At 42.8% G+C, this 21,870-nt stretch overlaps 1 protein-coding gene across 6 annotated transcripts in view; it reads right to left on the reverse strand.

The window, feature by feature from the left end:
• Positions 1-19,805: 19,805 nt before the first annotated feature.
• BICD1 (BICD cargo adaptor 1) overlaps positions 19,806-21,870 on the reverse strand; it is a gene marked incomplete at its 3' end in the record, with an annotated part of 188,082 nt that continues 186,017 nt past the window's right edge. For 5 of the 6 annotated variants that reach the window (XM_082494702.1, XM_082494700.1, XM_082494698.1 and 2 more), the window contains one exon: positions 20,056-20,249. In XM_082494702.1, the coding sequence (XP_082350828.1) occupies positions 20,162-20,249 (88 nt within the window). Of the gene's footprint in view, positions 20,250-21,870 lie in introns of all 6 variants that reach the window. The other variant, XM_082494693.1, reaches the window with a different exon arrangement.

A 21,870-nucleotide genomic window follows, 5' to 3' on the forward strand; every position in this document is an offset into this window, starting at 1 on the left:
CCTGCCACATACATAACCCAGATTTTTTTCTAATGCATTTATAAGCAAATATAGCTCATGTAATGCATCTAGTTTCTCCAGTTGCTTTCCAGATACAGATCTGAGACAATTGCCAGAGTCCTATCCCCGAGCAGTAACGTAACCAACTAGTGTATTTCACAACACTTGGCAGAGACAATGACTGGAGTTGTGTGGGCTACACTAACTCCTCCTTCCCCCTAAGGTTTTCAAGCAGGTCAAAGGAATAATCCTGCATTAGAAAACCCCATTCAAATAATAGTTAGCATTTTGCAAGCCAGAAAAGTGTAAACACCTGATTTATTTGTTTTTAATAGGCAAAAGAACACACCCAGCTTTATGTTGCACCTGGGGATTAAAGTTTATACTTGCAGAATCAAGGCAGTCTGATCACCTTTTATCAGCAACAGAAGCAAGCACAATAGCATTCTAACTACAAAGAACAGAGAGGGAGGCAATGAAGCTGGAGCACATGCTGCAGTGGCCACTGCCAACAGGAAAAGCAGATAGGGAGCCAAAGTCCCACTAAAAGAAAAGAAATTGTTTGTATACACAAGGTTTCTTCACCTCAGTTTCTCAGAGAAATAGATTATGAATGAAAAGAGGGAGGATTTACGTACCTACATGAGAAAAAGCTAAGAATCATCACCGAGTCCCCCTTTTATTTCCCACATCTTTGGTATTCATCTCCTTATCTTAATTTCATGACTTTTTCATATTGCAATCATATCTAGCAATCATGATGCAAGAAAGTACTATGAAGTTGGTTATTCCAGTGCAGGGACATTTGATAAGCAGCATGTTGCTCTTGTCACAGCCCTCACAACCTTCCTGCCATCCAAAAGCCACAAGAAGAATGCTCACACTGAAAAGCTACGCATTGCACATATGTTTAGTAAATAAAAGTCACCCAGTGGCATTGGTGTGTGCACAGATGAAAAGAGCAACAATAAAAGATTGCAGATGAGTATGGAACTGTTACCCCAGAGTCTCAGGTAACGGTGAGCAACTGCAGAAGCCTAATGAAACTAAAGTAGAAACTAACAGAAAACATGGCTTCCCTGCTGTAAGCATACCTCTATTAGAGCAGAATGAAATCCATTAAGGCTACAGACTACAAATACAGCTGTCAATTCCTCTTTCCCAATGTAAACATGCAAGTAAAGCCTTGGGAAAAAAAATCCCACCATCAGTAAAAAATTGTGGGTTCATACACATATCCACTAAGCATTAAAGCTAAAATAAAGCACACTATGAACAGCATCGCAACAGTCGTCTTATCTGTGCATACTCATTGTTAAATTAAGCAGGCCTCTTGCCTGGGAATCCATGAAAAGACAGTCCCCAAGCAAAACATCCTGCCATGATATTTGACGTGTTGTCATTCACAACAATGTAACAAGTGCATGTCAGAGATTTCAAGCTTTATTTCCTCAGCTTTGTCCTTCCACATCCATAAAACCAAGCTGCTGTGACACCACAAGCACGAGCACAGCACGTCACACCTGCTGTCACATCACAGAACCACAGGATTTAGGCAGATGACTGGGTGTGCACGTGCTAACCTGCTCATGAGCCACAACTTTCTGAAGTTTGGATTTTATGATAGCTTATTTTTACAGCATGGCCAAGGTAACACAGGTAACCCAACCCAAGCTGACCTCCCCTTTTAATAGCACTGCATTAATGCCGTAGCAGCTGTCTCCTGAAGCATAACATGTCAAACAAGTCTCAGGCAGGTTTGGTGCTGAAGGGGGCAAAGGAAAAGGCACGGGGGAGGTGCAGGAGTGAGGAGTGGGTCGGTCAGAGGAGGGAGACTGCTTTCCCGACAGTCTAAAAGCTCTTAAAAATACAACTTCGGAACGTTCCGTGCCGGGATGGGGGCTGAGGCTACGAGCTGAGCTGCGGCCGCCCCCGGCTCCCAGGGCCGGGCGGGCTCCCCTCCGCCCCCCCAGCTCAGACCCCCCTTTTCCCCCCGGGAAGCGGCTCCGCGGCCACTCGTGCAATCCCTCCACCGCACAGGCTCGCACGGCGAAAGTTTACCGAAATAAACCTCCTCCCTGGCTTTGACGAGGAAACGCGACCTTTTATTTACGGTACACCGCCCGCTGCCAGGCCAACAGCCTCCCGTGGGAGCTCCCCGCAGCACTAAGCCCACGCCGGACCCGCGCGGCGGAGTCACCCGGGCAGGACGGCGCTGCCCCCCGCGGCGGGCCGGTCCCGCTCCTGCCCGCCAGCACCCCCCGGCTCCCCCTGCACCCCCGGCAGCGGGGCTGAGGGGGCTTCCGTACGCCCCCCCCCCCCCCCCCCCCCCCAGCGCTGCTGTACCGCGCTGACGGCGGGGCCGAAGGAACCGTTAGGGCCGTTACCTGCGGGCGTCCTCCGGGCGGCCGCCCCCGGCGGGGGCCCGGCGGGACAGGTGGGCGCTGCTCCGCTGGAGTTGGCGGCGGGGCTGGATTTCCTGCGGATGGCCGCCCGCCTGAAGTGCGCGCCGTCGGCTGCGCTCATCCTCGGGCGGTTGGGGGTGGAGGGGAGAGACGGTGAGAAGCAGTGAGGGAAAAGCCGCGGGGTCCTCAGCGCCCCTCCCGCCCCGGGGGCGGCCGGGCCGGCATAGCCCCGAGGGCAGCGCCTCCTTCCCTTCCCTTCCCCTCCCCGCCCGTTCGCCTTGCGCCGGCCGCTCACCTGCCCGCCGCTCCCCGCCCCTTCCCTCCCCCGCCAACACCTGGCCGGGCGCCTCCTCCCGCCGCCCTGCCCCGGGCTACCTGCCCAGCGCCCGCCGGGCCCGGGCGCGGCCCCCCGCCGGCATGGCGAACCCCAACCCTCCGACCTCCCGTCCCGTCCCGTCCCGTCTGGGGCCGGGGTTGCGCGGCAACTTCCCCGGCGGCGCAAGTTCCCCCCGCGGCCGGCGCAGGGAAGTGGGTGCCGCGGGCGCCGCACCTGCTCTGCTTCCCGCCGGCCGGTGCTGAGCCCCCCCCGGCCTGGCCCGGGCCCTGCGGGGGGCCCCCGGCTCTCCCCGCCGCGCCCCGCTCTCGCACAACCCCACCGTGTTCGCCTGCTGCCTCCTCTCACCGCTCACCTCTGAAATGCCTTCCCTGCAAGGGGAGGCCCAATTTCTGAAAGATTTATCAGCGTACATAAACAAAGTTGGCCGTAACGCAGTCCGTGTCCCCCCCCCCCTCTTCCAAGGAGAAAACTGTCAAAGGCTTCTGAGTCCTGGCCTTTAAAAGTGAGGTTTGATGCCAGGGATGGAGCTGCAATACTTGCATCAACGATTGTTCCAGCTAAAACGGTTCATTCAGGCCAAAGCAATTACCTGTCTCTAAATTTTAATCAACGTTAAGTGAGAAAGGCAATCGGAAGACTATGCTGCTATGAGACCTGGGATGAGGTTCATTAATATAACAACAGTGTCTGAAAGCACCTATTTACCTGCTTAACTGGGACATGATATTTGGAGGCAGAACATCTGCACCTGTGCTGCCATGAGAGAGGGTAACGCCCGTCTGTGGTATGCAGGGTGAGAGCTTTTGCATCTGTCAGGGGGCTGGATGTGGTGCAGTTAAGAGGCAAAGCAGCTGCAAAGTGGTAGTCCCGCTACATGGGGATTTCCTGGGGTTTGGAAATCCCAGGTTTTAGGGCTTCTTTAAAAGGTGGCCTCCTGTTTTGTAACATGCTGCCTCATTTGCTATCAGCAAAACTTGGAGTATTTCCTCACAAAAGAGCGGGAGTGCTGTCAGCTACAGTCCAGGGATGTTCTCCCTTTGGCCGTGGTCCAACACACCTTTAGTTGCCAGGAAGGCCATGAATTGCTGGAGCCTGGAAGAATATTCTGGGGAAGTACCTCTCTGCACTTGCCCTGCTCTTACATCTTTTTTTTGGCCACTGTCGGAGACAGGGAGTGGACAAGAGAGACCTTTAGTTGCCAGGAAGGCCATGAATTGCTGGAGCCTGGAAGAATATTCTGGGGAAGTACCTCCCTGCACTTGCCCTGCTCTTATATCTTTTTTTTGGCCACTGTCGGAGACAGGGAGTGGACAAGAGAGACCTTGCATTTGATCCATATGCTCTTACATCTCCAGCGATAAGATTTTACGGACTGCTCAGGCAAGCTGCTGATTTTGCAATTTCCTTGTCTCCCAAGGGATGAGGATACCTTTTGTCAGCCCCCACAAAGTCATGCATGCAACCGGGCCACATCTGCAAGGGGGAATCATGTGAAAGGGCTTCACCTTCCTCCAGAGTCCTGTGCTACGGTGTGAGGCTGAGCCCTTTCCAATGGGCTTCCTTGGCACGCAGAACCCAATGGTAACACACTTTCTCCTGATGTCAGGGGACCACCTGTGTGAGGCACCAGTCCTGTCTGACCCATGGGAGGCACAGCAGCAGAGAAAGGCCGTGGTGGTGCTACCCGTACCACACACGCTGCAGCAAAGGATCACGAGGCAGAAGTTGAATGAGTGGGTCTTCTGCTTTTGGTGTTAGAGAGCAGGTCAGCAACGAGCACAAGGGGAACTGATGTAGCTGGGACATCTGCCTCCACATGCCAAGGGTCTCACTCTTCTGGTCTCTTTGTGAAATTGTTCTTTTCTGGAAGAAGGTTGATAACTTGCAGCCATGCCTTTCATTTCCCACTCAAAATGAGGCAGTCAGATCACCTCCTGGATTTTTTTTGTGTGCTTATGATTGCAAACATTGGGGTTTACTTTTGCAAACATATGAAAAAAAGCAGTGACTCAGAAGTAAAAGACTGATTTATGTCCTGACTTCATTCACCTGACCTGGGTTGGGCATATGGAGGTGAATATACTTATGAAGAGCGTTAGTACCTGCTGACTTCATTGCAAGGAGCTCGAGATTCTTGTAAACTTTAGCTACGTACAGTTAATGGATGTGTAGCAAGGATCAATCATTAACTAATTCAGATAAAAAACTTCTTCCAGAACACCGGTGTGCATTTAAATCTTCCTCTGGACTCAGACCAATTCTAGTACTGGGTAATCTTAGTATTACCAATTTAAACAAGGAGAGAGCAAGAGAGGTAGAGAACCTCTCGTTAATAATTCTCAAAGCACTTCACCAAGGAGGAAGTATCAGCCTCTCTTGACAGGGGAGGAAAATGAGGTATTACAGGAGGTGATTTGTTCAAAGTTGTCCAAGATGTCAATACAGTTGTAAAATACAAAATTTTAGCTTCTGGGAATGAAAGTAAGATTGAAAATAGAAGAGCTTTCTCTGTTTCTCTTATAGGTGATAACTGAAGGGAGACTAACCCAAATATTAACCGATTTCTCAACGGCCAATCTTCAGCCAGGCATAATTACCATTTATTATTGAACTTTGTACTTGCTTCTTTAAACGTAAAGCTCTGCTCCTGGAAGGAAAACAGCTAAGGAAGCAAGGCTAAATGCTCACGCCCCACAAATCCCAACCAAATGGTAGGAACCCTGTTAATTTTGTTTTCTGCGATGTTATCTGTGAGTGGTAATTTATTACAATGTCACTCTGGAAAATGAAGGTCACCTCAGAAAAGAGAATCGTGACCGCTCTGTGTCATCAGGAGAGTGGTCACAAAAGCTCATTTTCTTGAGAAAATCCTCCTGAAGCACACTGATGTATTTAAAGCAGTGAGGTGACAGCTTGTGATACAAGAAATTCGCACAGTCAGTGAATTCATGGTAGAGCATTTGTACGCTGCAGTGCAGTACAGCCTTCTCATAGTAGCTTATTGTCTCTTTTCTTTTCAGTAAGATACAGCACAGACCTGAAGCAGCTGGTTCAAGCTGGTTCTGAACTGCTGTGCACCAGCAACAGGTCCATTCTGCCTGCTTTAACAGGGTAACAACCGGCCGCCCCTTCTGGCATGCCCTTCCTCCTTTTTTATACACTGCTCTCAATCTGTTGTCTTGTCCATCTCCAGGGAGAGACAGAGAGTCTTTTGGCAATGTCAGCAAAAGGAAAAACATTTTTTAAGTGCAAAAAAGTTAATCTGAGAGAGATATTATCTTGGAAAACATCACCCTAAATGATTAAAAATTTAGTGTAATAATTGGAGACGGGATCTGAGAACAGAAAATATTGAATAAGCTTAAACACAGGCAGTGCTGCCAACTCCGCTTAAAATATATGAAGGTCAGAAAATGACATGACTTGAACAAAAGCCTTGCGGCATACCTCCCACCCTAGGCGACGTGGGAAGAGTTACGTACTCCTCTGTTGTGTGGTAACTGAGGCAAGCAGTAAGCCACAGCTAACCCACTTGAACAGTGTGGGCACTAGCTGGGCCATCTGGCTCCAAAACTTTCTGTGGGGGTGGTGAGAAATGCAGTGGTGGAGACTTGATTTAATTATACCTATTTGCATGCGGGAGGAACAACAGGAAGACTATGGAAGCACACCGAGGTGTAGAAGGAAAGCAAGGACAGCTGGCGAGGCTTGGCCTCAAGAAAAAGTTGAAAGAGCGCTTCTGGCATGTGAAAGGCTTGCAAGCACTCATCTCATGCTGCTGGAGCCCCGAAGCATTCAGGGAAACAGGACTTTATAGGCAATCTTTGTTTAGTTTGTGAGAAAACAAATGCTTCACTTTGTATGTAAACCATTGTTCCTCCAGTAAACCTCTTTGTGTTAACCTTTTCTTCTCCTAATGGAAACAGCTTTCAGAAGACTTGATTTTGACTCACTCCTTGAGTGAGACTGTTTCTGTTGTTGCCTCTGGTCAAGTTTCTTTATTTCTGATGGAGCTTAACCTTATTTTCTTCTCAGCTACACACTAATTCTGTTCCTGGATTCAGTTTATGGCCTCTAGCTTTGGTCTCTCTGAGTACCACCTTGTGCTGTACCCCACAGTAAATCTGTGAAGTAACATATTTTTAGACCATTAATGTACAGGACCCTGAGAAAGGAGATGCATGAACTCATTACCTAACAAAATACATGTATAATGCTTCTAAACATTACAAATATTAGCATCTTTAGAGCTACTTTGGACAGTACCTTCTCTGAGGTCTGACAGAAAAATGCCATTCGCTGTTAGATACGAAACTCCAAATAAAAACTATAATTAAAATGCAACTTGTAATATCAAAAATCCATACTTAAATACATAGCTAACCAAGCCGAGTCCTGCCTAAGTTAGGGTACAGCTCATCATACATTTTGAATCTTGGTTGAACTGCATAGTGTATAACCCACAAACCAGTTCTGCCAGCAGAGAAGAATAATGAAGAACAAGAACCGATATAGCAAAAGATAGAGTAGGATACTAATTAGAGAAGAATCTCACTCATCTCAGGCCCTCATGCACATTCCAGATGAAAAGTCTCTTCCGATGGCAGCAGCAGTTACAATGCACAAAGCAACTGTAGTGTGTGCAACAGAGATACGCAGACTAAGCAAGCAAGCACTAGGCAGACACTTAACCTCGGTTAAATCAGCAGGCAAACACAGAATCCCGCATTCAAAGGCATAATGTTACCTTCAGCCTGAGGCTGCAGACTCTGGCTTCTTAGCCTGGGGAGTGGCTTACAAAGATCAGAGGGACTCAAGCCTGATGCATGTTCCCTGTGCAGCGCCCAGTGCGTGTGTCAGAACAGGGTGTGGACCTTGAATTTATAGCATTACGCTGGCTTACTCGAAAACTGCACCCAACTTTTTTGTTACTTACTCCCCCTCGAAAAGTCTAGAACTCACCACATCTTAGAAATGGTTTTACTTCCCCATGAGAAGGAGCTGCAGGGTCAACAGCGTGAATCATGAGTCAAACATCAGAAGTAGCCCATGACAAGCACTCCAGGGGGGTTAGACAAATCCTAGGTATTAAATGCTGGAACAAAAAAGGATGGGTAGGTAGCCCTCAGAAGAAAATCCATGGCAGTTTCTTTTCACCCAGAATATGCTTCTAATACAGATCTCTGTTTGTCTTGCTTGACTGTATAAGAGGGAACATCGTTGTGTTTAATTTGTTTCACCCTGTTGTCGTTTTGGGCCCTATCAAAGGTAGTTATGGGGACTACCCAGAAGCAGGTTTTGCCCACTTCCAGCCACTGTAATAAAGAATCTTATTTATTACCCCCCACTGCCAGGGCTACTTTCTCTACCACACAGATCACAGAATCACAGAATGATAGGGGTTGGAAGGGACCTTCAGAGATCATCTAGTTCAACCCCCCTGCCGGAGCAGGTTCACCTAGAGCAGGTTGGCAGGAATGCATCCAGGCGGGTTTTGAATATCTCCAGAGATATTCAAACATCCACAACCCCTCTGGGCAGCCTGTTCCAGTGCTCTGTCAACCTCAAAGAAGTTTTTCCTCATGTTCAGATGGAATTTCCTGTGTTCCCGTTTGTGCCCCCTTTGTCCTGGCGCTGGGCACCACCAAAAAGAGTCTGGCCCCATCTTCTTGACACCCACCCTTTAGATATTTATGAGCGTTGATAAGATCCCCTCTCAGTGAACGCTAACATGTAGCTCTGCAAGAACAGCACTATGATAATCAAAGGAAGAAACATTCCTGCTACATACCGCCTCAATGTTAATTTTGTCTTGCCCCTTTTTTTTGTGGCACAGAAGCATTTTGTCTATTGCAAACAAATTCTTGTAATTTATTGAAATCATATGGAGATAAAGCTATCACACATATCCCTTAGTTTTACTGAAGGATTGCTGCTTAGAGGGAGTAATCGCTATTTAATCAGTTTTGTTAGATAAGTCTTGCAGAATGGCATTCATTTAACAAAGACTGATTGCTTTTAGAAGTCAGAATATTCTTCATTACCACCACCAAACATTAATGAAATACGTTTCCCACTATCCAGTTTATGTCAGATATTTAGATACCATTAGCAACAATGTTTTAGCCTTGATTTGGATTAACAACAGGTGAAAACAAACTTCCATAAAGTCATGTTAGTAAAAGGAAGACAGAAAGCAAGCTATACTAGAGAAAGTATTTTACTCTCCTCCTGTTTCTTCTTTTCTTCTGCAGTAACAGCCAACAGCCACTATGAAAAAAAGTTAAAACACCGTGGTCTAAGCTCCCCATTTGAGACATCTTAGTGGGATCTGATTCCCAGGGCAGGAGTGACAACTCTTTTAGGTGCACCCCACATCCAAAATCAATAGTCTCTCTAGCTTTTTGCCAGATCAAGTTAAATTCACTGTTGAAAATCGTTTAAGTTAGGCAAAGCTGCTCCTGGTATGGCCCACAAGTTCCTTGTGGTCTGGCAGGAAAATAAATGCCAGAGATATCGTTGGTGTGCTTTTCCAAAGGGTCACTGGGGAGCTGACCGTGGGCTGTGCGAATCCACTGATGGCGGTGGCAGCCAACTCCTAGCCACCATCTTTTGGGTCCTGCAGCTTCTCCTTCTTCTCAGAGGGGCCCGTGCCTACTGAGGTGATGGGACAGCTAGCAGTGACTCCTGGGAAAAAGACGACAGCTTGTGTGGAAGGAGCTGGTGGCTGCTGTGAGCTGTTTTTATGGTGTGCCCCCTATGCAGGAGCTCCGGGGAGGGCTGCAGCAGGGACCAGGGGCTCTGTCCACATGGAAACGTGTGACCGTGAAAATGAAGTAATCTTTGCCATTGCTTTGCAGTTATTCCCAATCCCAATGCCAAGCCTGAGCTCCGCTCTCTTTCTTCAGTGCTATGACGTATGGGATCGTACTTTGTTTCAAGAGCCGTGTACTGCTGAGGTGCTGCATACATTAAATATTAACCATTGTCTCTGTATGAATGCTTACCTAAACAGTAAAGTGAAATGTTTTGGTTCTCTTCTTAACAGATCAACACCTGCAGAGCAATTGACTGATAAAACATGTTGTGAAAAGAAAGGCGTAATTATTACTTCCAGCTCTGGAAGCGAGTATACTGGTCTCGATATTGCAATATTCCCTTAACTTTGTTTCTTTTCCTTACTGTTAAAAACCAAGCTGTCAGGTACTTCAGGTTTTTCCTAATGAGGCATATGGTACATGCACAGGGGTTTCAGCATGCTTCTCAATAATTTATACTGACTTTAAACACAGAGACTTCAAAGCTGTTGCTGCATTTGCAGACTCCTCTAAGTCAGCTTCATCCACCCTTGTTTTCCTTCATTCTGTTCCACATTCCACAGACTCCCTTGGATCTTTTGGGGCTGAAATGTGATTATTTGGAGCAAAGGCTGTGAAAAGGATATAAATGCTGCTCCTGTTCCACTTAAACTCTCTCTCGTATGCCGAATCTCAAAAATAGCATTCCATTCATATTTATAATTTTTAAAATGTATTTTTACCTCCAGAGATCTAACATTGTCTAATTTTGGAACTCAGTACGTCGAGCAAGCTTTACAGTACACACCCGAGGCTTTATGCACTGCATATGGCTGTAACTTTACCACACTGAAATGTGCCATGCTTTTGTATTCAGGCATAAATAACACTATGCATAATTGCTTAGACAAAGGGTCTAAAACTTCAGAAACTCCAGAATCCTAATTTTGGCTCTGTTGCAGATTTATATTCACAATTTTGAACACAGTCTTTAAAAGGATGCAGTCACTTTAAAGTCACTCTGCTGAAAAAAGAACATCTATATTTTACCGAGCTAACATTGTTGGGGGAAGAAAAGTTTTCCCATGTTTAGGCAGTGTTTTCATCTTGGACCTCGTGAGTCAAATCGCTTTTTTGGTTTACAGGCCTGGCAGACAGTCAGAAGGAGGGCACAGATCTAAGGAAATTAAAACCAGAAAGTGGATGTTAAACCTCCACTATTTATAGTGAGGATCTATGAGCACTGCAGAAATAGGGAACAAGCTCTGAACCAACTCAAGCACTTGAGCAATACAGGTTTTGGAGCAGGGTATGTACCACAGGGACTAAAGAACTCACCTTCACGAGGCCACCTGGCTACCACATCTAAAACCACTTTGATATTCCAGTGTGGGCAGCGTGGATGTACGTGGAGAGGTGGAGGGTTACATGTAAAGAAACTTGGCTCGCTTTCTTGAGTGTTGATGTTTTCCCATCGCACAGTCTCAATTTGTCTATCTGTAGGTGAGAGATAACAGTACCCATTTTGCAAAGATGTTTCGGGAATGAATTAATATGCATAGAGTGCTCTGAAGATAAAAAGAGCTACTTTGCATTTGGCTTAGATAACAAAAACCTTTGAAAGCAGCAGTGGCTTCACAGAGGCATTTTCTCTCTAAGTAACGTAGGACTTTGAGATTGTTGGTATTTGTATGCAGTGCGTTTATTTAAGTTCTAATTTTACATTTTGCCTGGCTGAAGTTGAGTCACTAGCTGGTGACAAAAGCACTCGTCAGTCACATCTTCAAATTGCATGAGATACTCCATGTTATGCCCCCGCTTCTGGCATCTGCTCCGCACAGCTGAATGCCCAACATCCAGATGGAGCCCACTAAAGTCTGTGGAGCTTTGGTCCAACCCGGGGATCCCTTTAAATCAAATTTCAAAGGAACAAACTGAATGGCAGGTCCATTAACTCGGGTCAAAGCAAGTTTCTCAACCAACTGTGAATGACACAGGTCAAACCCCACCTGATTCTGAAGTACCTTGCCTGGTCTAGGGTCTGATGGTAGCATCCGTATAGCTACGAAGGAGAGCTGCCGCTTCATCTCAGAGCACTAGCAAGCTGTATCCCTATAGAAAAAGCTACCTTGGATGGATCAGCACTGAGCCATCTGAGTTTCCAGAGGTTGTAGATCTCTAACAGAGGTTTCTTATCGCTATAGCAAAGCCATTTAGTCTTCTATAGGTGGACAGAAGATGACCTGTGTGCTGTAAAAACAGTAGCTCCTTTTCTCCCGTGATAATAGGCTTTTCCCATCTCTGTGAGGGGAGAACAAAATATTGGGCCCACAGCCTCTGCATTCAGAATTTGATCTTCAAGGGAGCTCTGTACTCATGGAGCTTTCCATATTATATTCTTAATCTGTGTAAATAGCCTGTTTTACTACCTTAACCAATATGGCAGCATTGAATAGCAAAAATCAATTTCCTTGATGGAGGTAATCAACACTTAAAAAGGTAACAGCCCTCCCCAGGAAGGGAATCCTATGAATTAATTTAAATGGACAGAACTGTCTCATTATTTATTTCCAAAGTTTTCTGATAACTCACTTAAGGGACATGAAAGGGCTTCTTTCCCCTGCCTAATATGGAGCTTTCTCACAAAAAAACAACCATTTTCTCAGTCACGTATTATTATAAATTATTATAATTTAAGCGTTTGGGTTTTTTTCTCTAAAACCAGCCACCAAACCTTATTCCTGAAGTTAGATACCTCCAATATGATATAAGAGAATTTATAAATAATAATGAGTGAAATGTGTGCATTCTAATATAATGTTCTAGTCAAAAAGGAATCATTCTTGCCAAGGTCAATATTTTTTACTGGGTTATTAAGCTTCTGCTGAGTTGTCAACTATAGTATTAAGCCTCATTTTTGTGCAAAGTTAGGACTTTCTTCTTTCATTCAGGCAATCACCCAAACCTTCCACTGAGAGGAAAGCAGTTGTGCCTGTGCCTTTAGCATACTCAAATAGATGAGAGCTGGCTTTATTCCAAATATTTTTTCCCAGGATGCACATAATTATTATTATTATTATCTATTTTAGCTCCATTTTTACCCTGTACTTTGTTCTATATATAAAATATCCTCTTTTATGTTTGTCATTCGCAGGCTGCTAGAAGGTGTGGATGTCAGGCCCTTTAATATGGCCCTCTTCATAATTAGTACCTCTGCTCTTATTATTGGTCTCGTGAAATCTAGATTTCAACATTGTTCAAAATTATGCAGTAATATTTTGTGCTCAGCCTGAGCTGTCAGTGTTTTATGGTGTTAAGAGAGTCAAACTATGGGTCCTGCTGCCTTTAGGTATAACTGGGAGTGCTCGGCATTTCTCTAAGCTTAACTGCAGGATTTATGAAGGGGAGTATCCAGAAAGAAAGACTTGCAGTGGCAGTCACTGTAAACTTTAGCTTCAGGGTCTTTTCCGTTATCATCTGCCTTATTTCTATAGGAAAACCAATAGTTAATTTGTCAGAAATTACGGCCTGCTCCAGAACAAGGGTGGTATTACACAGACATTTTCTTTGGAAACAAAAGATGTATTTCTGGAGTTATTTCTTTTTCTTTTTTTTTTTTAATCCAGACTATTTCAGTGACCTTACTCATACCATCGCCTCTCAGAGAGCTGCACAGGACCAGCTGAAGGGATGACACAGAGGAAGGGGAAGGAGCAATAAGGTTAGAAGTTTCTCAAATCATCTTTGCCACAAGAACATTCACACAAGGGGCAACCCTCTGAAACTGCTGTCAAAAGAAATACGCTGAGGAAGAAAAGTCTGCTCTCCCTGTTTTTTTCTTCTCAGAAACTCTTGTAATTTAAAATTGAAGAGGAATGTAAGAAAATTCTACCCTGAGCAGTCACACTTCGGCTAAAATGATCAGGCAACACCGTGCCAAAGGCACTTCTGCAATGAACACAGACATGGTGGGAGACCTCCCCCTGCCACATGAGAAAAAGGAAGAAAAGAGAGAAGCGGGAAGAACTCAGACAAGTAACAGCTCTTGAACTGCATTTCTGTCACTGTGCACAAATCCTGTTACTCTCCAAAGCGCCTCGGCAGCCAGCAAAACAAAGAAAAAAAAAAAAAAAAGGAAACAAAGACAGCCCTCCAATAGTTCCCATTGAGTCAAACATCACAGCAGGTGCAATCCTTTCTCCAGGCTCTTCCCTTTTCCTGGCCCAATTCTAAAAGCTGGACATTTGCTGCCCCTCAGAGACCCTGCCAGCAGTGAGCTTCACCGCAGGAGCTGCTGTGGCCGCCTGCCTGCCACGGCCATGCTCCCGGACCTCTGCGGCACTGGCTGCTGAGGGAGGATTTTGACCCCCTTGATGTCAGAGCAAGGCTCTTCTCTTCCACGAGGGATAAAAGATGTTTCTTACTTAAAAAGCAGGTATGGTATGCTGTATTTTACACAGCACCCCCCAAGACAATTTTATGCCGACTTCAGCGCTTCCTTTGCTTCCACATCTCCTGAGAGTGGAGATATACATCTTAGAAGGTATTCTTGTACGGAGACTTTATGCAGGTGTTGCAGCATTTCAGAGATTACTCAAATCTGTTGGAAACAGTATATGGGGAATGAATCTGTATTTTAGTGTCTGCCTCAATCTCAGGAAACAGAGGAAGCATCTCTGCTTTAATACTGATTCCTTTTTCCTATAATGTTGATTTCCGTTCTCAATTTCCTTTCTGATATCTTTCAAACTTACAATTATGGATCTTTAAGAACTAAATAAATGGAAAAGTATAACCCAAGCCAACGCACTGCAAACTGACGTAAATAGAAGTAGACCAGACAGCATGGAATTAAACGAACAAAAATGGCCAGTTTATTCACTGGAACAGTTATGCATTACACTGTAATTTTAATTGGAACATAAAGATGTAAGAATCAGTATATTGGCTTCTTTTAATTATTTTCTTCAGCACTAGAGTGTTTTTCCCAACCATTTGACTGCATGATCATATTACACATGTACAAGCACAGACTTTATGAATCCCTCACAAGGCATTAATCTAGGATTGTCTACAAGGACAAGGAAGGGTTAACATGGGAATTACTTCGATTTTAAAAACAAATGATGCATTTTTGGAAACAAGAATTATTTAACTTTTTTGCTTTTAGCATAAAGTAGCAACAAGAAGAGTTTCCAATATTCAGTCTTTCGCAAATGAACATATATACTTTTATATTCTTCACCATCTAGAAACACTCCATCATTTAACCCCAAGAAGGCAGGACAACATAATGTCAATTCAACATAGGAGTAGCTGAGTTATTACAGCAGTAAACATACAGTATACAAATTTGTGTTTGTCACAAACTCCACCAATGTTAAAACTCTTGAAAGGAACACAGCAATCTGTATGGTTCGTTAGATACAGAACATCATGCAAATGGAAACATTCAATAGATTACAAAAGTCACAAAACATCATTTTTTTTTTTAAATCGTTTACAAAGGATCAAATTAATTAACCCTTTAACAGTCAAACCACAGGGCTGAAAATCAGTAGGGCAATAACTAATGAAATGGACTTAATTTATCCACTGGTATAGCACACATAGCCATATCTCTGAACAAGAGAAAAAAAAAAAAAAAGCTAGATTACTCTTATTTCTTCTTCATAGCTGATAAAATAACAACTCAGCTAGCAAGCCAGTCTACTTGAAACTTTTATCAATCGCTTGTGTTTACCGATTTCCAAAATATTCTTGAAATTCAATAACCATATAATCAATACTAACTTTTTAACTCAGTTTACTAATACTGAGAAAAAACATACACTCTTCTCCACTCTTTCTTTTAAAGCAAATCATGATAATCAAAACAAATACAGACCTTTGTAGAAAGACGTTTTTGAAAGACAAGGCCCTATCACCCAGAGTCTGCCTGCACATTAACACCAGTTATGGAATATAGGATTTTTCCTTTACCTTTTGTCAGTTTGTCACTTGGTTGCCATTAGATTTCACGAAGGGGATTTTCAAGAACTCCACGGGAAACAGATTAAAATTCAATGAGGATTTAATCCACGTACCTCAGAATGAAAGATACAGACTCTCTGTGATAGTCGTCTTGCCTTTCTGGCAGGAGGACTATGCAGATCGCACAAGAAATAAGAATTTTCTAGCTTAGTTATGGATATGGAAAAGCTACACGATGTTAAGAATCTCATGCACGCATTTTACATTGCATATTTAGATGCATTTGTGCCTGAAGGCAAAAGGCAATTGCTTTTTTGTTTCTTTTCCACAGGATGCTTAGTTATACTAAAAAGAACAACCCTTAATGGCTAAAAAAAGGCTGAATGTTGTACATCCCTTTCAGACTCACTGCACACACAGCAAAGGAAAACTGAAGAAAAGTGATGACTGGAATTTTTAAAGAGGTAACTATAGCAATTATCATACTTCAAAGGTAAAACATCAGTGCTTGCCGTTCTCAAACGAAGATTTCCGAAGCACAAAAGAAAGAAATTTACTGTAACCTCAGTGGATATGCATCTTTCGCCAAAGAAAGGAACAGACCTCAGAACGGCTGATAAATTCTTTAACTTACGATGATGATCAATCCAGCTATAGTGGAATTGGTAGCACAACTACTGACTTTGGCATTGCACGCTGAATGATAAGGTTGGTATCAAAATAAGGGCCCAGACTCATGGGTGTTGTTTCCAGTGTGATGAGGACTGGGTCATATTTTGCTAACAGCTTACTTAAATTATCATGAGCAGCCTTCGTAGGTGAGGTCATATTTCATAAGTGAGATTATATTTCATAACATAATCTCCTTTCTGTTCACACTTAAATATGGCAAATGGCTTAAACAAGTTCACTTTTTTTTTTTTTTAATAAAAAATAAACTGAAATTCATCTTGGCATTAAAACTTGCAGCGTTACCTTAATTACGGTTTCATTCTATAAGCCCTACTGTATAGCTATGGTTACATTAATTTACTGTGAAAAATGTGGATGGAGAAAGCACAGAGATGCCAACTTGTCAATCAGATCATTCAGAAAGAATATCACTGTTGCGTCCGTTTAGAAGGCAGAAGCTTCTATACAATTAGCATGAAAAATGATAATATTTCCTCTTTCTGTAAAATGTCTATTTGTACTCGGACTGATAGAAAATATATTTTCTATACTATTACATTTTACAATGTATTTATTAATCTTTTTCTCCCCTTATATTGATTTCTTTTTTTGTTTTCTTTCCCACATATTTCCTATAAACTGGATTTCCAGAAGTGGATCATTTCACTGAACAAGGAATGTTTTTTCACTGCATCGGAAAATAAAACCCAAACCAAAACGCCCCAGAACCAAATAGGCTATTCCAAATCCTAAGAAATTTCAAGGCCATGATAGAGAATGAAAGCTGTATTTCAGATAGGAGAGTTGGAGCAGGATTTGAGTTGCTGCTTTACTGTGTAGGACACACTTCAGCCTTTCTGAGTCTACTCAATAGTTACAAAATATATGTACTATTTTTTTTCTTCATCTTTAAAAATCAGTTTATGATGTGTTGACATATCTTCTGATTTTAAATGGGCAAAATATAATATTTTGCAACCCTTAAAAAAACCAGGCTTTTGTTTCTAGTTTTGTCTGCATGTAAATATTCCCTACAAAACCTCTCACAAAGTTGTATGTTATCAATCACTATATAATAAAGAAGAGTTTATCATCTCAAGTTCAAGATATATGTTTTATTTTGTACTGATTAACTGACAAAAGTTGTCCCAGGGACCTACACAGTTTTATAACTTACAATGCAATAACTACAGCCATTTGTACATTTAGGTTGGTTTTTTCTTCTAGTTGTCTTACATTTCCAACACTGAAGTCCTATTACATATAAAAAAATGTAAATTGAAAACTTAGAAATGAAGCATTTAAAGCTTAAGAGAATAAAAAATTTAATAAACCCATTTATTTCTATAAAACGGGGCCACAATTTCTATACCATTGGATGCTGTTGCGCAACTCTTAATCCACATGGACACACCAGTACAATGCTTCAATTTCCCAAAGTTGCTCTGCAAATCACAACTGGAAACAAATACGTTTCTAAACAACTGTTCCGATACAACATTTTTTCAAATAAATTCGTATCTGTATAGAAAGTAAATGTATTTCACTGAATTTGAGTTTAATTTAACTTAAATTCAGAGAAAATGCATTTGATTTGGATATGAAAATAGGAAAAACTATTCCAAGTGCAGCTTGCAGTAACTGTATTCAAAGTGCAATGCAAATTCTTTTTTAACAATATACAGTAGCTGTCTTTGTTGGATGCAGACGTGCCACTGTGCGATATTCATACACCAGTCTGACAAGGTCAGGGATTCTGAGAAGCGTCTTGAAGGCAGCGTTTGCCTCAGACAAAATGTTGTTTTTTACAAAATAAAAATCAAAATAGCAGCTAATCTCAGTGTCAGACGTTATGATAGAGCTGAACAAGGTTTCACTCGACTTTTCTATGACAAGACAACACGTAGGTTAAGTATGATGCTGAACAGCCATGTAAATGTATATGAGAAGAATCACGCGAACTGCATGGAAACCGAAGTCGAAACACTGCCGAGTGTTGGCTGTTTGATCTGATCAGAATTGGACATTAGTTTGTTCCTGTTTTCTCCACCTCTGACTCTGAATGTTTTGTTACAACAGCTCAGCTGCTTTGCCAAGGTTACACGACGTACGTTGTTGATGACATAGAGTATTTCTATTTACAGCACCTTCGTTACTGGTACTATGGTAATAATGATTTGTTAGGCACACTGAGTGGTCACCGATTCTTTCCTCTGCTGATGTTTTGTAACATTTGGTAAGCACTGTTGCTAACAGAAGACTGACTTCATTTTCTCAGATTCAGGCAGAATATGAAAGAATTATTCCAACCGCACCTGCAGCAATTTCTTTCCCCTCCCTGCCCCCCCCCCGGCTGCTCCATACCTTAGGATGTACTGCGTTTCCCGCTTGTTGGCCACACATATGCTGCAGAGAAGGAATAAAGACATGTGGAAATATCTAAGCCTTTCTTCTGTAAATTAATTAAGGCCACCTGACAAAGCAAGGAGTCTGCTAGTTACCAACAGGTAGGTAGGCAGGCAGTGCTGCAGACTTCTTTTTCTAGCTGTTGACCAGACGGGAAGCCCATAGATGCTGAACCACGACCCCCTACTCAGCCGCTTACCTTGCTGTCAGGTACTGTGCAAAATAAATTCCTCTGTCCTTGATTTTCTTCTGAAACTCACTACTTTTTAAGACAAAAAAAAAAAAAAAAACCAGACTTACTCAGCTTTTACAGGAAAGAATCTTTAACTAGGAACACTGTGCACTGTTGCGATAGAGTCTGCGTAGTGTAGATCACCTGAGTATTTGTCATAAACTGACATGAGCTAAGGTTCTGTGTCTGTTGATTTTTGGCAAGGAAAAAAATGCACTGCAATAAAGTCCTACGAACTCTGATCCACACGGTTAACCCTACCTGCACGAGTCCTTTCACCACAGAATACTTCACACGAAATGCACGCGACTTCGCCATTCATACGAGCCTTTCAGGGTAAGGCCTCAAGCTAGTGTCCTGAATACGGGAGCAGGAGGAAAGAATGTTTTTAATTAGCACACAGCATTTTACTTGTTTTAGATTTTCTTTCTCGGATACCAAATAGAAAGTAACCCCAAAAAACAGCACCAATTCGTCTACTCGTCTGAAATGCAAAAATACAATTACAATGCAAGCAAACAACTGAAAACAAATCAATACATCATCCTTTCAACTCCTTCTTAGGCTTAATAATTATCTTTCAGTGAAGAGCTAGAACAAAACCAGAAGCTAATGCAATAGGAATTAAAAAAACCAAGTGCATAAACAATATCAGTGCAGCAGCAAAATATACAGTCATTGTTAACATTCCAATTCAACCCATTTCCAACATTTTTGTGCAATAAAAATTGGCCATATGCTGGCCAATGCAACGAGCCTCTTTTTCATATTAACACAGTCATTCTTCACTTAAGCTATTTCTGCTTGTTTTTAAAAAATTAAATCAATTAAATACAACTCTCACAAAAAAAAAAAAAAGAGACTATTTTATAAACACAAAATTCTGGTGCAAATAAAGTAAGAAATAAATATCACACCCTTCATGACAAAAGGAAATTTGAACTGGTTCCTATAGCTGAACTTAGAGGATGCGAGGGTAGGATTTTTGTAACATACTTTTCTTAAGATTGGCTTAAGTCTCTCGTTATTTCAGAGGTAAAGCCAAGCAGCTGGGAGGAACATTTTTGTCGAGATGTTAAATTTCACTACACTTTACTTGTGACAGCAAAGTTTGAATACAATCAGAGGAACCATAAAAAGTCTTCTTGATAGGTTGGGCTCTGTGCTTTGTGTGTTCTTCTTCTCAACCTTCCCTCAGTCGCCAGAGCAGGGGATATGAATCCAGACTTGCCAATGCAGCAACAAGGCAGGATTGTCTACCCGCTGGCTGGGAACAACCCCAACCTTTGTTGCATGAACTCCACTCTGTCTGCATTTTCTCTTACGTTGCATATGAAGATTAGGGGTAAGGAGGAGGCTTAGAGAGACAGTTGAGAGGGGCACACTGAGAGCTGGAATGTGGCTGCTCTTCTGGAAGAGCATTAGGACTGAAAATTAAAAAGAAAAGAGAAAAAGTGCTTAAAATACGCAGCAAACCTTTTACATTCCCGTAAATAGTGCAGGGCTGGAAACAAACTTTAAAAGGGGATGAAGCCTCGTTTCTAAATTTGTGTCTTCAGATACATATAGAACATAAAGACATAAAGAACATAAACGTAAAGAAAATTCTCAGCGCGCGCACATGTGGCGACACCTGGATGCATACATGAAGTGGCACAGACACCCCGCTTGCCAGTTCACGGACACAATTGCTGTTTGCATGCTTGGCGAAAAATGCTGCATCGAGAAATGAAGGCACGTGCAAAAGAGGGGAGCAAATTTGAAGGATGAAATACAGGTGCCATCTTCATGTGAGCATTAAAGATTTTTTATATGCAACTTGCTAATTGTTTGAAATGAAGGACAGTGACAGTCTGGAAATCAGGTTTCATCACTTCGTGAAAACGTGATTTCTTCCTCAACATGACCTATTTACTAGGACATTCACACAAATATGGTGTAACCTTCCTTGTCAAGCAACATAAGCATTACGTATTTTGTAACTAACACTTCCAAAGGGTGTGGGGAGGTTGTGTTTTGAGGCTTTTTTTGGGGTTGTGCTGTTAAAATCTTCCTTCAATTCTCTCATATACTTTCGTCATTTGACTGGTTTTTATGTACGACTTATCTGATGACGGCATTCACCCATTAAGCTTCTAAATGTGCATTTATAGTGTACGCTGTCATACAGTGCAGAGAGGTCTGAGCTAGTTTTCGGCAAACAGGTCGGGGCTGGAGTAGCAGCCCAGCAGCGGCAGCACAAAGCGAAGGGGCAGCTAACACAAATGTATCCCACCTCGCGGTGCAGAGTTCCAGGGTGCTCCTGCTAGAAAAGCTTCGGATAATGAGGTTTGCTCGTTTAAAAGGAGCTCAGCAGTCTACGCTATACTGCAGTAAGCAGCGCAGACACAGCTTAAGTGAGGGCCGTATGATTCCTCAGCCTTGGCCTGTCCTGTTTTAAAAGGGTGAACTTCAGCTCATCTTGCCGATGTCAAGCTAAGTGACAGCCATTAATCTTTCAAGGAAAGCATGTGGCAAAATGAGATTCCAAAACAGAATGCAAGTAAATGCAATTTATATAAAAAACCCAACCAAACAAAACCCACTTCTTTAATGTGTCTGGGAAGAGTTTTTTTCCTAACGCTTTAAATGTTCTACGGTCTTGAAGTTATTCTGAGCTCAACAGTGTGATATATGATGAAGCACAATCATTTATATCCCTGTCTTCAAGAAAATTTGCGTTTTCCTTCTTTAGAAACCATACCGTTACATATTATCTCTGTAGCACAGACTATTGGAGCGTTGGCTGGAGGAATGAAATTAGTCTATTGCTGGAAATGAATCAATTTGAAATGCCAGAGGTATTTGCAAATCTGCCACTGGAAATGCCAGCAGTACTGAAAATGTCTGTAGTTCCACATATAGCATTTACTTAGGGAAACAAAGAAATGACATTGCGCTTGCTTGAAGACAGAAACAAGTGTGCACCATCACCATTAAGAAAGTAGATGGCAATGTCCACATTTTCAAATCAGAGAAGCCTGGGAGACTGTGACCACAGGTACTACA

The sequence above is a fragment of the Vanellus vanellus genome, assembly GCF_965231255.1.
Source record: "Vanellus vanellus genome assembly, chromosome: 1".
Classification (NCBI taxonomy): Eukaryota; Metazoa; Chordata; class Aves; order Charadriiformes; family Charadriidae; genus Vanellus; species Vanellus vanellus.